The 15,000-nt window shown below is 39.4% G+C and overlaps 1 protein-coding gene across 4 annotated transcripts in view; it reads left to right on the plus strand.

The window, feature by feature from the left end:
• The window catches only part of wdpcp (WD repeat containing planar cell polarity effector), a 119,239-nt gene that overhangs the window by 25,004 nt on the left and 79,235 nt on the right, over window positions 1-15,000 (plus strand). For 3 of the 4 annotated variants that reach the window (XM_087802018.1, XM_087802020.1, XM_087802019.1), the window contains 6 exons: window positions 1,851-1,940; window positions 6,737-6,781; window positions 9,344-9,385; window positions 10,865-10,935; window positions 13,439-13,498; window positions 13,587-13,704. In XM_087802018.1, coding sequence (XP_087658144.1) covers window positions 1,880-1,940; window positions 6,737-6,781; window positions 9,344-9,385; window positions 10,865-10,935; window positions 13,439-13,498; window positions 13,587-13,704 — 397 coding nt within the window. In that variant the 5' untranslated portion in view covers window positions 1,851-1,879. Of the gene's footprint in view, window positions 1-1,850; window positions 1,941-6,736; window positions 6,782-6,938; window positions 7,124-9,343; window positions 9,386-10,864; window positions 10,936-13,438; window positions 13,499-13,586; window positions 13,705-15,000 lie in introns of those variants that run through there. The other variant, XM_087802021.1, reaches the window with a different exon arrangement.

The following is a 15,000-nucleotide window of genomic DNA, read 5'->3' on the forward strand; positions in this document are numbered from 1 at the left end:
CTACACTATCACAACACCAAAGTCAAGTACTGGACAATACTACACATATATACTTGTTACTACACTATCACAACACCAGAGTCAAGTACTGGACAATACTACACATATATACTTGTTACTACACTATCACAACACCAGAGTCAAGTACTGGACAATACTACACATATATACTGTACTTGTTACTACACTATCACAACACCAGAGTCAAGTACTGGACAATACTACACATATATACTTGTTACTACACTATCACAACACCAGAGTCAAGTACTGGACAATACTACACATATATACTTGTTACTACACTATCACAACACCAGAGTCAAGTACTGGACAATACTACACATATATACTTGTTACTACACTATCACAACACCAGAGTCAAGTACTGGACAATAATACACATATATACTTGTTACTACACTATCACAACACCAGAGTCAAGTACTGGACAATACTACACATATATACTTGTTACTACACTATCACAACACCAGAGTCAAGTACTGGACAATACTACACATATATACTTGTTACTACACTATCACAACACCAGAGTCAAGTACTGGACAATACTACACATATATACTTGTTACTACACTATCACAACACCAGAGTCAAGTACTGGACAATACTACACATATATACTTGTTACTACACTATCACTATATATCATATAGATGACTCTGTATCGCCAGATTACACACTCCTACAAAAGACACACGTGGGAATTCATTGGACTTTAAAAATATATGTTAATGTATTAAATTTTACATTTTTCAAATACAAATGAATGACATTTATACATGACATTAAAACATGTATTTAAAGTGGGCGTTCTTTACTAAGCAACGGTGTATTTGTACTCGTAGAAAAGAGTAAAAAGGTTCAAAAACACACAGGATTATTAGTTGAGGAAACCAAAAGCGTGACCCTGCGGGAGAACAAGTCAACAGAAGGATATGTTCGCAGCCTGTGGCAGACTCGTCCTATTTTCACTCACGATGTGTGGAATGTGGTCGGCTTTGTCTGAGCTGTCAGATCCAAAGTGTGTGTCCATCACTACACCTGTGTGAATGTTGGCGTCACCGGCAGTGACCCCTCGCCGGTGTCACCCCGAGTTCACCTGTCACTAGAGTGACGGTTGTTCACTCGAACCTCCTCGTTTATCCAATGAAAGCTCAGTGATTAACGAGTAAAATCATCGTTTCTGTTGATATTTGACCAAATACAACATTTGAATGAAGTATTGTGTTGAAATATTGACTCACAACTGTTGTTTGACCCTGTGCCACACACATGTCAATCTATTGTGTCGCCGAAGATACTCATCAGTGCTCATGTTTGCTCTCTCTCTCCCTCTCTCTCTCTCTCTCTCTCTCTCTCTCTCTCTCTCTCTCTCTCTCTCTGTCTCGCTCTCTCTCTCTCTCTCTCTCTCTGTCTCTGTCTCTGTCTCTCTCTTTCTCTTTCTCTTTCTCTGTCTCTGTCTCTGTCTCTCTCTCTGTCTCTCTCTCTCTCTCTCTCCCTCTCTCTCTCTGTCTCTGTCTCTGTCTCTGTCTCTGTCTCTTTCTCTCTCTCTCTCTGTCTCTCTCTCTCTCTCTCTCTCTCTCTCTCTCTCTCTCTCTGTCTCTTTCTCTCTCTCTGTCTCTGTCTCTGTCTCTCTGTCTCTCTCTCTCTCTCTCTCTGTCTCTCTCTCTCTCTCTCTCTCTCTCTCTCTCTCTCTCTCTCTGTCTCTCTCTCTGTCTCTGTCTCTCTCTCTCTCTGTCTCTCTCTCTGTCTCTGTCTCTGTCTCTTTCTCTCTCTCTCGCTCTCTCTCTCTCTCTCTCTCTCTCTCTCTCTCTCTCTCTCAGGTCCAGACTAGGTTTCACTCGTCCGTCAGATGGCGTTCTGCCTCGCTGAGCTGCACTTGTGGTCGACCAAGAGCTCACTCCAAGTCAAAGGTAGCTCTTATCATCAAGTTCAATCTCCCTCGCACTAATTCTCAGCCTTTCTCCACCTCCCCTCCATCGATGTCTTTTTCTGTGTCTTCCTGTCGTCACTCACTTTGTTTTTACACCTTTTTCTCCGAGGCGTTGTCGTCTTCAACAATCTTTCAATCTTTCACGGCCGCTTCGACACTTTCTCCACCATTACTTGAGTTTTAAAGAAAAGTATTATCAGTGTTTTTTATTTTATTTTTACTAGTGATACAGAAATTTATTTTAGTGTATTTTAGCTTTTCATTGAGACATATTTTACTCTTTCCATTTCAACCTTAACTAAACTTTAAAACTAAAAAATCAAAAGTAAGTTTATTTGGTCATAATTTTAATTTACGAAACAAACTTCATTTAAAGTTTCCAACTCATTTTATTTTAATAAATCAATAAAACACAGTGATTCCACTATTTCACCCCAAAAACAACATCATTTCTTTCCATTATGTATTTTTCAAAACATTAATGCTGACAAGAAAGAAAAAATCCCAATTAGACACAAGAAAACAGTTTAAATTCACGCCACCTTTGCAGTTCCACTCAAGTGTAGAGATTCCTGAAGTGAAAATGATGTCATTCATCAGGGTTTTTATAAACTACTAATTTTCAAACAAAAAATTAAATCAAAGTCAGGAACTGGAGCTTTGTGCTCATTAAGCTGCGGTTATGTAAGTAAGTAAGTAATATTCATAGAGCGCTTTTCCAGACCAGGGTCACAAAGCGCTTAAACAATCAAAACAATACTCAATAAAATATATACTTAAAAGGTCAAGACACATAAGACAAACATCAAACACAGATGTTTCTTGAAGGAGTCAGTAGATCATCAAACACAGATGTTTCTTGAAGGAGTCAGTAGATCATCAAACACAGATGTTTCTTGAAGGAGTCAGTAGATCATCAATCACAGATGTTTCTTGAAGGAGTCAGTAGATCATCAAACACACATGTTTCTTGAAGGAGTCAGTAGATCATCAAACACACAGATGTTTCTTGAAGGAGTCAGTAGATCATCAAACACAGAGATGTTTCTTGAAGGAGTCAGTAGATCATCAAACACAGATGTTTCTTGAAGGAGTCAGTAGATCATCAAACACAGATGTTCTTGAAGGAGTCAGTAGATCATAAAACACAGATGTTTCTTGAAGGAGTCAGTAGATCATCAAACACACATGTTTCTTGAAGGAGTCAGTAGATCATCAAACACAGATGTTTTTTTGAAGGAGTCAGTAGATCATCAAACACAGATGTTTCTTGAAGGAGTCAGTAGATCATCAAACACAGATGTTTCTTGAAGGAGTCAGTAGATCATCAAACACAGATGTTTCTTGAAGGAGTCAGTAGATCATCAAACACAGAGATGGTTCCAAAGCTTAGGAGCAACAGTCTGGAAGGATTTCTCTCCTCTGGTCTGGAAGTTCAGGAACCATCAGTAGATTCTGATCCACAGACCTCAGAGCCCGAGCTGGGGTGTAAGTCTGGATCAGATCACTGATGGAAGGTCTGACCATGAATAGATCTGAAAGTAAGAACCAGAATTTTAAAATGATCCTGAAAGAAACTGGCAGCCAGTGAAGAGTTTGAAGGAGAAATGTGAGTTCTTCTACTAGAGCAGCCAGTGAAGAGTTTGAAGGAGAAATGTGAGTTCTTCTACTAGAGCGGCTCAGAATTCTGGCTGCAGAGTTTTGTATGAACTGCAGGCGAGACACATCCTTCTTACCTTCCCTTTTCTGCCTCAAGCACTTGTGTAGAAGGACCACCCGAACACGGACCAGATGAAAAGAGTGTCAAGTGTCACCAGTGAAGTCTAAACCATAAGTTCTACAAAAATATTGGAAGTGTTTCTGAGAATCTGAGAGAAGCTTTGAAATGACGTGTTGGTGCATCATGATAGAAAATACCTTTTATTTGAAGGTGCTATGTTCTTAATATAAGTAGCTCAAGGGATGAGTTCACTGAGAGGGAGTGATTGAGATTTAAAGTGTTATTTAAGTGAGAAAAAACTGTCAAACAAATGTCATTTTTGTGAGTAGGCTAGTCGTGAAATTGAAAGTTCCCTAAACTATCTCAAAACAGGCAAATACTGAAAGACTGACTGATTAAACCCAGACATTGTTTAACTTTGCATGATTTTAAAAATTCAACTTCTTGATTACTTGATATTAGTCAGTCAACCTCCCAGATAAATACATTTATTATGAGTCAAACTTCAATCCTATTAACGCCTTCTTAAGTAATGTAATCTGATAATCAGCAGAGAACACGAGTCTTCAGGTGATCAGCAGCTCATTGAGACTAAGCTCGTTGTTGGAGATTCTTCTTCTTCTTCTTAATTCCGCTGCTCAGATATGTCGGCGTCTTAATTACTACAATGTCGATCCTAGTTCTCTGCTATTGTACGTGAGTGTAATCCCAGATATGCCTGAAAACAGAGGATTAAACAGCTTAATAATTATAGTTTTTTTTAGTGATACCATTGTTCCAGCTCATCATGTGATGAAGTGATGAACAGGTGGAGATAAGAAACCTTATGAATCAAGGTTCTCACACATGTATATTTCATTCAGGCCGTCTTGGTTTCTTAATATATATCATATATATATATTTATATAAAATCAATTGACATGATTAAATCATGGCCTGCTTGTGCTTTCTTAATGTTATTTTGACTTTCTGTCATTTTATCTTCTGGCTGAGCATCTATCGTTCCATCACTGATTCACTGTGTTCTTCTATTTTCTTGTTTTCTTCTGCTGTTCTGTCTTTCACAGTCTGCTGAGCGTTAGATAGTGTGTCCCAGCAGCTAACTGTGTGTGTGTGTGTGTGTGTGTGTGTGTGTGTGTGTGTCTGCGTGTGCGTGTGCGTGTGCGTGTGCGTGTGCGTGTGCGTGTGCGTGTGCGTGTGCGCGCGCACATATATTCCTCGTATACACACACAAGTGTGTACATACACCAGGGTACAGAAGGTTGTGTATCCCCGGGTGACACACCATGTATTTGTTTGTTTACTCTCTCCTGCTGTTTTTTCCTATTTTTCTAAAAACATGAAATACACACTGAGGGTGAAAAGTCTGCTCGAGGTACATTAATATCAAGAGATGAATGAGTGAGTTTGCTGATGTAAGACGAGCCTCCGTCTACATTTACCTTTAAAATGTTACACATTTGAAATGAAAACGTTTTTTTCTCTTGACGTGAGCTGCACTTGTACCTTGAAGCCAGAAGTATTTTCAAATATACTTTGTTTTCTGGTGGATGGCAGCACAGAATTCTAAAATGTCTTGTGTCGTATATGTTTATCTTGTTTATCCTACATGTGAATATTAATATAAAGTCGTAAACCTAAGAAAGAAATGGATAATATACCAGAGTTTGAAATAAACACAGACTGTTGTGTACTTTCATTTGCTATGTTGTCGTTTTCACATGTAAAATATTTGACACAAAACTTCATATTTAAAAATATAAGAGGAAGGTTTTCGCTCTCAGGATTTTATTTTACAAATGAGGCCCTTAAACCAAAAGGCCAAATAAATAAATATGAAGAAGCCTTGATATGGAAAAAATAAATACAAAAATAATCCTGTAAGAAGGGTGATCAACAAATGTGTTAGACTTATCCCTTGTGTTGCCTCTCGCTTAACGTGCCTGTGGGTCAAAGTGATAATTACTTTTATTATTTTATTGTTGTTCTCAAAATGCTTATAAACATCAAACTGTTTATTTGAATAAATACCAACTTTTTAATTCTATATGTTATTGTTGTGGTGATACTTTTATGACTATGTTGTGTAAAGGATGGTGTGTGTGTGTGTGATGTTTTAGTACATTTATAAAGTGGTTGATATTCTTGTAGTTTTAGTAAGTAGTTGTAAAGACCAGGTGGGAATAATAACTTCAGAGGAGGATCTGTGAACTCTGACTTTAAAAGTAGAGAGAATAAAGAATTACAGTAATGTTATGAGTTACAAATCTATATATGAAGTACATTTCATCATAATTGTGTATTTGCAAAACAACATTTCTACAATATTGCAGTACAATGAAAGTATTTCTAGCACTGACACGTATCAAACACTGCTGCAGAAAATAAAGTTTCTATAACAAAAAAAACCTGATTATAAAAAAAGCACTGATATGTATTTCATTTTCTCATGGTTATCTTGCACGCCTGATGTGTCAGCATGTGTGTGTGTGTGTGTGTGTGTGCGAGTGTGTGTGCGAGTGTGTGTGCGTGTCCAGCTCCTTCAGTGTGACCCGGCTTCAGCCGCTGCAGCAACAGTAATGTGGTGATAAAGAAATGATGTGTTGTGCGAATCTGTGTTTGGCTACTTATGGTTTTGGGACCTGCAGGAATAACGTGGAGGGAAAGTGCTGCCCTCAGCAAAATGTGCTTATATATGTGTGTGTGTTAGTGTGTGTGTGTCTGTGTGTGTGTGTGTGTGTTCCTCATGCTCGGACATTTGTGATGTGTTCAGTGTGTTTACGTTGCATGAGTGGAAATTAGCGTCTCTCTCTCGCTCTCTCTCTCTGGAGGCAGTGCTAATGCACACCACTGCCTTTATTAAAACCCCTTTCTTTTCTGTTTTCAAGCCCCCCAGCTCCCCTTCATTCCCCCCCGACACACTCCGGGGTCTTATCTGAGCCGGTGCTGGCAGACCGGACACTTGCTGATAGCAATTGTTTATCCCACAGTGCAAAATTGCTGATTTGTCTTCTTCCCTGACAGCGAGATGTTCATCTGTCTCTCCTGCTCCACAGATACAGATATTGGCGTCCATCGCTTCCACGATAAAGCCGAGCTCGGTAAATATGTTTTGAATACGCTCTCTTCGTGACCTCCACACGCCGAGGCGGGCCTTCGTCGTCGAGGAATCTGGGGTTGAAGACGTGTAACGTGGCTCTGAGCACACAGTCCTGCGAGGGTTCTATCTGTGCTGGTGTTGACCCGGGGTCCCGGCGGGCGGCGATACCAGGACAAAACTGTTGACTTTCTGGCGGATCATATGGCAGTGAGGCCCCGTGTCGTCCAGGTGCCTCGGGCTCCGGGGCTTCCTGTGACACCAGGAAACGCTAAGATGGCAAACAGTGTTCCATCATCACTCGCTGCTGCTGGAGTTAATGAATGAACATGAGACGCACAAGCAGGTTATTAACACAACACGCTCTCTGTGGGACTGTTGTCGCTTCTTTAAGAGCCTTTTCCTCTCAGTCCTGCTTTGTCTTCTTTACTCGCAGTTATTTCTCCTCCTTTCTTTCCTCCTTTCATTCCTCCTTTCATTCCGATCTTCAGCCGAGGAACCGTTCACTCGCTGCAAATCCTTTCATTTGAAGGATTTACTAAAGTGTGGCTTCATATCAGAGCATCACGAGAAGAGGAAGTTTATGGAGGTTTGAGCTCGATCTGCATCCAAAAGTATATATACACACAAATATATACACAGATATATATATATATATATGTATGTATGTATGTATGTATATCTTTCTCCTTGCACTTTATTTTCTTCCAACTGCGCTGTTGTGAAAGTGTGTTTCCCCTCTGGGGATGAATAAAGCCTTTCTATTCCTATTCTATTCTATATATACATATATATACATATATATACATATATCTATATATACACATTTATATATATATGTATCCATACATACGTACGTCTATACATATATCTGAATCTACTGTATATATATATACATATATATATATATATATGTATACATTCATACATACATATATATGTATATGTATGTATAAATGTGTGTATATCAGCCTTAATATTGAACTGACACACATGTAAACTCTATATATAAATATATATATATATATATATATATATATATATATATTTATATATATAATATGACCCTAAATATTGAACTGACACACATGTAAACTCTATATATAAATATATATATATATATATATATATATATATATATAATATGACCCTAAATATTGCACTAACACACTCGTAGCTGGAGTTGACGCCTGAAGCTTCTGCTACAAACAAACTTTAAATATACAAACAAAGGATAAACGACGATGACCTCCAGTCGCTACATTAAAATGAACAAACATTTTTGTCTGTAACTCTAGAAAAGAACGGATTATTTGGATTGAAAAAAATAATCCAAACCCTTAGTTGACATGAGGTGTGAGTAGAAAATCTGTGAAGTTTACGTTTGGGTTGAAATAACTGTTTGAAGGTTGTTTGTTAAATGATTCTCAGTCATCATTAGTTAAGTTTGAACCTTATTTCTTCACAAGGTCATTGTTTTGTTAGAGGTCAGTCTGATGAGTATAAGTTGTTGTATTATCTTGTATTATCTTATTATTATTGTTGTATCTACCTATTAATCCTGAAGGTAAAAGATAATGTATGTTAGACCTGAGGAGCTCAACATCACACAAAATATAAACTCAGTCAAATCGAGTTGTTTCCGAACAATACTCGCGTGTTTCCGTCTGAAGCCCAGAACGAGGTAACAATTTACAAACATTCTATTATTTAAAACATTCATTTCAGCATTTTCCGAAAAACATTCCTTAAATGATTTGTTTTCGATGAGCTCAGTTTTTGGCGACCGTTCAACTTGACTTTGGTTTAAAGTCTTAAAATAACTTCTCAGTGTGACACGTGTGCTGGAGCGCGTCCAAAAAATGGGTTTTAAAATATCTTAAAATAAAGCCATGAATATGAGAAAGTATTTTAATCTCATATATGTTATTGTCTTTCACAACATGACGTCATCAGCAGGAGACAGTTGTGACTCTCAATGGTGAATAAACAAGAGTTTCATGTCAGCGCGTCACTCAACAAACGTAGCCTAAGTTGACTTATTTAATGCTTCGTGTCTCACTAAGTACTAAGTACTTACTAAGTAAGTAACTAAGTAAGTAAGTAATAGTGACAGTTAGAAAACAGTAGATTTTCACATTTTCATTTGATATTTAATCCCTTTTTTCTCGCTACACACCTGCGATCGAGTGTTTTACTTCCTTTCACCGCCGCTAGAGGGCGACCCAGGCCTAAAGAAGCGGTTCTCGGGGACCCCCAATGAGCCCTCCCTAGCCCGGCCCTTGAGCAGGTGCCCATGTCTGGGCCTGTCTGGCCCCTCACCCTCTTATCTGATTAATACTACTAATCCTGGTGCTGTCCCTGCCAGAGGGGCCACCAGACGTCTCTTCCTGCACAAACCAGCAGAACCGGTTCAGCTCTTTGAGTCCAGATGAGTTTTGACTCCTGGACTATTGGACCAACACTAGATTTATGAAGTTTTTAGCAAAGTTTAACATGTTTGAACTTCCTGTGTCGACGTGAATAAACCTTGAGAAAGAGTGACACGAGTATCTTTGTGTTGCAGCTCTGGAGCGATACTACGAGCAGAAACTACAGTTCTGTCACGGTACGTTTCTGTCACCACATCTTTGTCAATAAAGTTTTATCGATCGTTGACATGAGCAAAGATTCATGACTTTGTATTAATAACATGTTTTTGTTGTTGTTTCACGACATGTTTCATCGATTAACATGTTTATTTGTTTATATCACATATATGTCTGTTTAATATTTGCTCTTTTTTAAATGGTCAAAATCACAAATAAAACATGAAAACACAGATTTTGATTATAAAGAATAGATTCGACTAATAAACAATATTCATGGTAAGAATTGAAAATATGAAATAGACGTTTATAGAAATAAAGAGTAAATGTGAAAGAATTCATGAGAGATAAGAGATTTTCCAATAATAAAATAACTAAAGACAACATAGAGACACATGTTGTTGTTAGTTATTTTATTATTGGACAATAACTAAAGACAACATAGAGACACATGTTGTCGTTAGTTATTTTATTATTGGACAATAACTAAGGACAACATGTTGTCTTTGGTTATTGTTTTATTGGACAATAACTAAGGACAACATGTGTCTCCATGTTGTCCTTCATTTAACATTCACATACACTAAAACAGCTCCTCCATCACACGATGGTCTGCTGAAGTGTGTTATCAGGAGACAAACACTCGTCCCTCCTTCTCCCTCCTGACCTCGGCCTCCTGGATCTGCATCTGTTTACCTCGTCCTCCACTCGCTGCTCATGAAAACACTTCTGGTCGAGATGAACAGAATAAACAGTTTGAGTCTCGGTTCCATCGAATCCAGATTCACATTCATTATGTCGTTGATCTGGATTCTCTTGGTTGATCTTCTGTGAGAACGTTCAGGACCTGACGTGGTCATGTGACTCTTCTAGACGTGTTGGTTTCTGAGAAACTAAAGACACATGAGTTCAAATATAATGATAACAATAAATCCTAAAAGATCTGATGTCAATAGTTATTGCATTAATGATCATTTAGTGACAAACTTTCTGTAGTTGGTCACATGACACACAGGCTTCTACCTGTTGAGGTGTTGATGGTGACGAGACATTGATGGACAATCATTATTGAATCACGTTCATCATGAAGAAGTTGATAAATGATGGAGCTTCAAGCGTTTACACTTATCAACCAATCATTGAAGAGCACCGTGACTGACCAGAGGTGGTTGAACTTTATCATCATCTGCTCTTGATCGACTTAATGTTGTTTTAATGTTTTAATTGATGATTTAATTGATGTTTTAATTAAGTTTTCTGTTGAGGTTCATCAGTGAAGCAAGAAGAGATTTGATTCTTCTTCAAAATAGTAATAAAATGGTTTATTTTCTAGTTTTTGCTGATTATATTTGATATGATCATTTAAATATATTCACTGAGAGTAGATTTTTGTCAAACTAGTCACTAGTTAGTGAAGCAGGTGATAGTTAATCTGACTCTAAAGTCTTGAAAATGAAGTTCATGGTCAGAACTAACGTTTCCTTCACTTGTATCTTCAGCTCGAAGGATCTTCTGGACGCTGAGCAACAGACGACCAGACAAGCTCCGCGATTGGCTGAAGGATCTGGAGGTACCGCCCCCTGCTGTCCTCACCCTCCTCCTTATTCCTTCCTTTTTTGACTTTTTCTTTTTACGACTGATGAACAAATAGGAGCTTTATCTCTTTTTTTTATTTCTCTCTCTCTCTCGTTTTCTCTCTCTCTCTCTCTTCCTCTCACTTTCTCTCCCTCACTCATCACCTTCTTTTGCCAGACTCTGTCATCGAGGGGGATATTTGAGGGTTCAGGGACGTCCCTCACCCTCCCTCACCCTCCCTCTCCCTCCCTCACCCTCCCTCACCCTCCCTCACCCTCCCTCTCTCCAGCCTTCCTCTTACTTACCCTCCTCTCTCTCACCCACTCCTGGTACAGACCCAGCTTTGTTTGGTGGAACCTGTGCCCGACTACACACACACACACACACTCACACACACACACACACACACACTCACACTCACACTCACACTCACACACACACACACACACACACACACACACACACACACACACACACACACACACACACACACACACACTTCCCGCCAAACCTCCCTCTCAGCTGTAACTATTGTCTGAAACTAGAAACACCCACTGCTCACCCACTGCTCACCCACTCCTCACCCACTGCTCACCCACTCCTCACCCACTCCTCACCCACTGCTCACCCACTCCTCACCCACTCCTCACCCACTCCTCACCCACTGCTCACCCACTACTCACCCACTACTCACCCACTGCTCACCCACTGCTCACCCACTCCTCACCCACTCCTCACCCACTCCTCACCAATGCCTCACCCACTCCTCACCCACTCCTCACCCACTCCTCACCCACTACTCACCCACTCCTCACCCACTACTCACCCACTACTCACCCACTGCTCACCCACTGCTCACCCACTCCTCACCCACTCCTCACCCACTCCTCACCAATGCCTCACCCACTCCTCACCCACTCCTCACCCACTCCTCACCCACTCCTCACCCACTCCTCACCCACTACTCACCCACTCCTCACCCACTACTCACCCACTACTCACCCACTGCTCACCCACTGCTCACCCACTCCTCACCCACTCCTCACCCACTCCTCACCCACTCCTCACCCACTCCTCACCCACTCCTCACCCACTCCTCACCCACTACTCACCCACTCCTCACCCACTCCTCACCCACTCCTCACCCACTACTCACCCACTACTCACCCACTGCTCACCCACTGCTCACCCACTCCTCACCCACTCCTCACCCACTCCTCACCCACTGCTCACCCACTCCTCATCCATTCCTCACCCACCGCTCACCCACTCCTGTTCTTTAATATATTTATTCTCTTGACTCTTGTTCTTTAATGTATTTTATTCTCTTGAGTCTTGTTCTTTAATGTTCTTTAATGTACTTTATTCTTTTGATTCTTGTTGTTTAATGTTCTTTCTTGTTCTTTAATGTTCTTTAATGTTCTTTAATGTACTTTATTCTCTTGATCTTGTTCTTTAAGGTTCTTTAATGTACTTTTTTCTCGTGATTGTTGTTCTTTTATATTCGTTAATGTACTTTATTCTGTTGAGTCTTGTTCTTTAATGAACTTTATTCTCTTGATCTTGATCTTTAAGGTTCTTTAATGTACTCTATTCTCGTGATTGTAGTTCTTTTATGTTCGTTAATGTCATTTATTCTCTTGAGTCTTGTTCTTTAATGCACTTTATTCTCTTGATCTTGTTCTTTAAGGTTCTTTAATGTTCTTTCTTGTTCTTTAATGTACTTTTTTCTCTTGATTCTTGTTCTTTAATGTTCTTTCTTGTTCTTTAATGTGCTTTTTTCTCTTGATTCTTGTTCTTTAATGTTCTTTCTTGTTCTTTAATGTACTTGTTTCTCTTGATTCTTGTTCTTTAATGTTCTTTCTTGTTCTTTAATGTGCTTTATTCTCTTGATTCTTGTTCTTTAATGTTCTTTCTTGTTCTTTAATGTACTTTATTCTCTTGATTCTTGTTCCTTATGTTCTTTCTTGTTCTTTAAAGTACTTTATTTTCTTGATTCTTGTTCTTTAATGGGCTTTATTCTCTTGATTCTTGTTCTTTAATGTTCTTTCTTGTTCTTTAATGTACTTTTTTCTCTTGATTCTTGTTCTTTAATGTTCTTTCTTGTTCTTTAATGTACTTTTTTCTCTTGATTCTTGTTCTTTAATGTTCTTTCTTGTTCTTTAATGGACTTTATTCTTTTGATTCTTGTTATTTAATGTTATTTCTTGTTCTTTAATGTACTTTATTCGCTTGATTCTTGTTCTTTAATGTTCTTTCTTGTTCTTTAATGTACTTTATTCTCTTGATTCTTGATCTTTAAACTCCTTCTTGTTCTTTAATCTTCTTTCTTGTTCTTTAATATTCTTTCTTGTTCTTTAATGTGCTTTATTCTCTTCATTCTTGTTCTTTAATGTTCTTTATTGTACTTTATTCTCTTCATTCTTGATCTTTAATGTTCTTTCTTCTTCTTTAATGTACTTTATTCTCTTCATTCTTGTTCTTTAATGTTCTTGTAGGAACTGTTGAGGTTCAACACCTGCGTCAGCGCCAGATGGAGAAACACACAATCCTGCCAGGTAGACACACACACACAAACACACACACACACACAAAAACAACACACTTGTGTTACCGTCACACACGTGTGTGTTTGTGCGTCCACAGCTGATGCTCAGTAACGCAGCTCTGGTCACTCTGACCTTCAATGGACTCGAACAACTTGAACGAATATTCATCGACACGACGCTCGTGGGTCGACTTCCAGGAAACACTGTGACTGACGGTGAGTGACATGTTTGGATGAAGCGGGTCATGTGACTGACAGGTTTGTCAAATATAAATGTACCGTATTCTCCGGACTATCAAGTGCACCAGACGTTAAGGTTATCAATGTCTATTTCTTCAATTGAATGAATAAATACTTTATTTCAAGCATGTGAATAACAACAAAATACACTTGAACTAGTCGAAAAAAAATAAAACGTTGAAAAGTAGTAGGTAAAAGTACTTCTAAAAACTTATATTACTTACTTCTCCACCCAGTACCTGCTACTACAGGTTATATAATTTTTTTAAATACTCTTGTTCCAACCATCACTTTGTTCCAACCATCACTTTGTTCCAACCATCACTTTGTTCTAACCATCACTTTGTTCAAACCATCACTTTGTTCCTCTGTTCGATTTCTTTCATGGTTGATGTTCTGAGCTCGTTCCTGAGTCACTTCCACATGAATACCAGAAGTCATTAATAACTCATCAATCACCAGCTCTAATGATCTGTTAACTAGTTACACTAGATATTGTAAAGAGTTGTAATTGTGTAGTTCTTTGTGTGATGCATCTCTGCGTCGAACGCACACGAGGAGCCGCAGACACACACACACACACAGACACACACAGACACACACAGACACACACACACACACACACACACACACCCCCACACACACACACACACACACACACACACACACACACACAGACACACACACACACACACACACACACACACAGACACACACACACACACAGACACACACACACACACACACACACACAGACACACACACACACACACACACACACACACAGACACACACACACACAGACACACACACACACACACACACACACACACACACACACACACACACACACACCCCCACACACACACACACACACACACACACACACACACACACACAGACACACACACACACACACACACACACACACAGACACACACACACACACACCCCCACACACACACACACACACACACACACACACACACACACACACACACACACACACACACACACACACACACACACACACACACACACACACACACACACACACAGTGCCACAGGTGAGCAGGCGACTCTGGTAACTAATTGCAGGCAAATCCTTTTGTGTTGTGAGTCCAGGGTCCCTTAAGAGCCTCCATCAGTGTTGGCTCCGGGGACACACTCCTCTCCCCCAGTGTCACTGCCTCACTCACCGGAGAGAACGAGTCGTCGACGCTCAAACCTGCTAATTATTTCTTTCTTTCGTATCAATCGTTTGTTCATAAC

The sequence above is a fragment of the Callionymus lyra genome, chromosome 11, assembly GCF_982586985.1.
Source record: "Callionymus lyra chromosome 11, fCalLyr1.hap1.1, whole genome shotgun sequence".
NCBI lineage: Eukaryota > Metazoa > Chordata > Actinopteri > Syngnathiformes > Callionymidae > Callionymus > Callionymus lyra.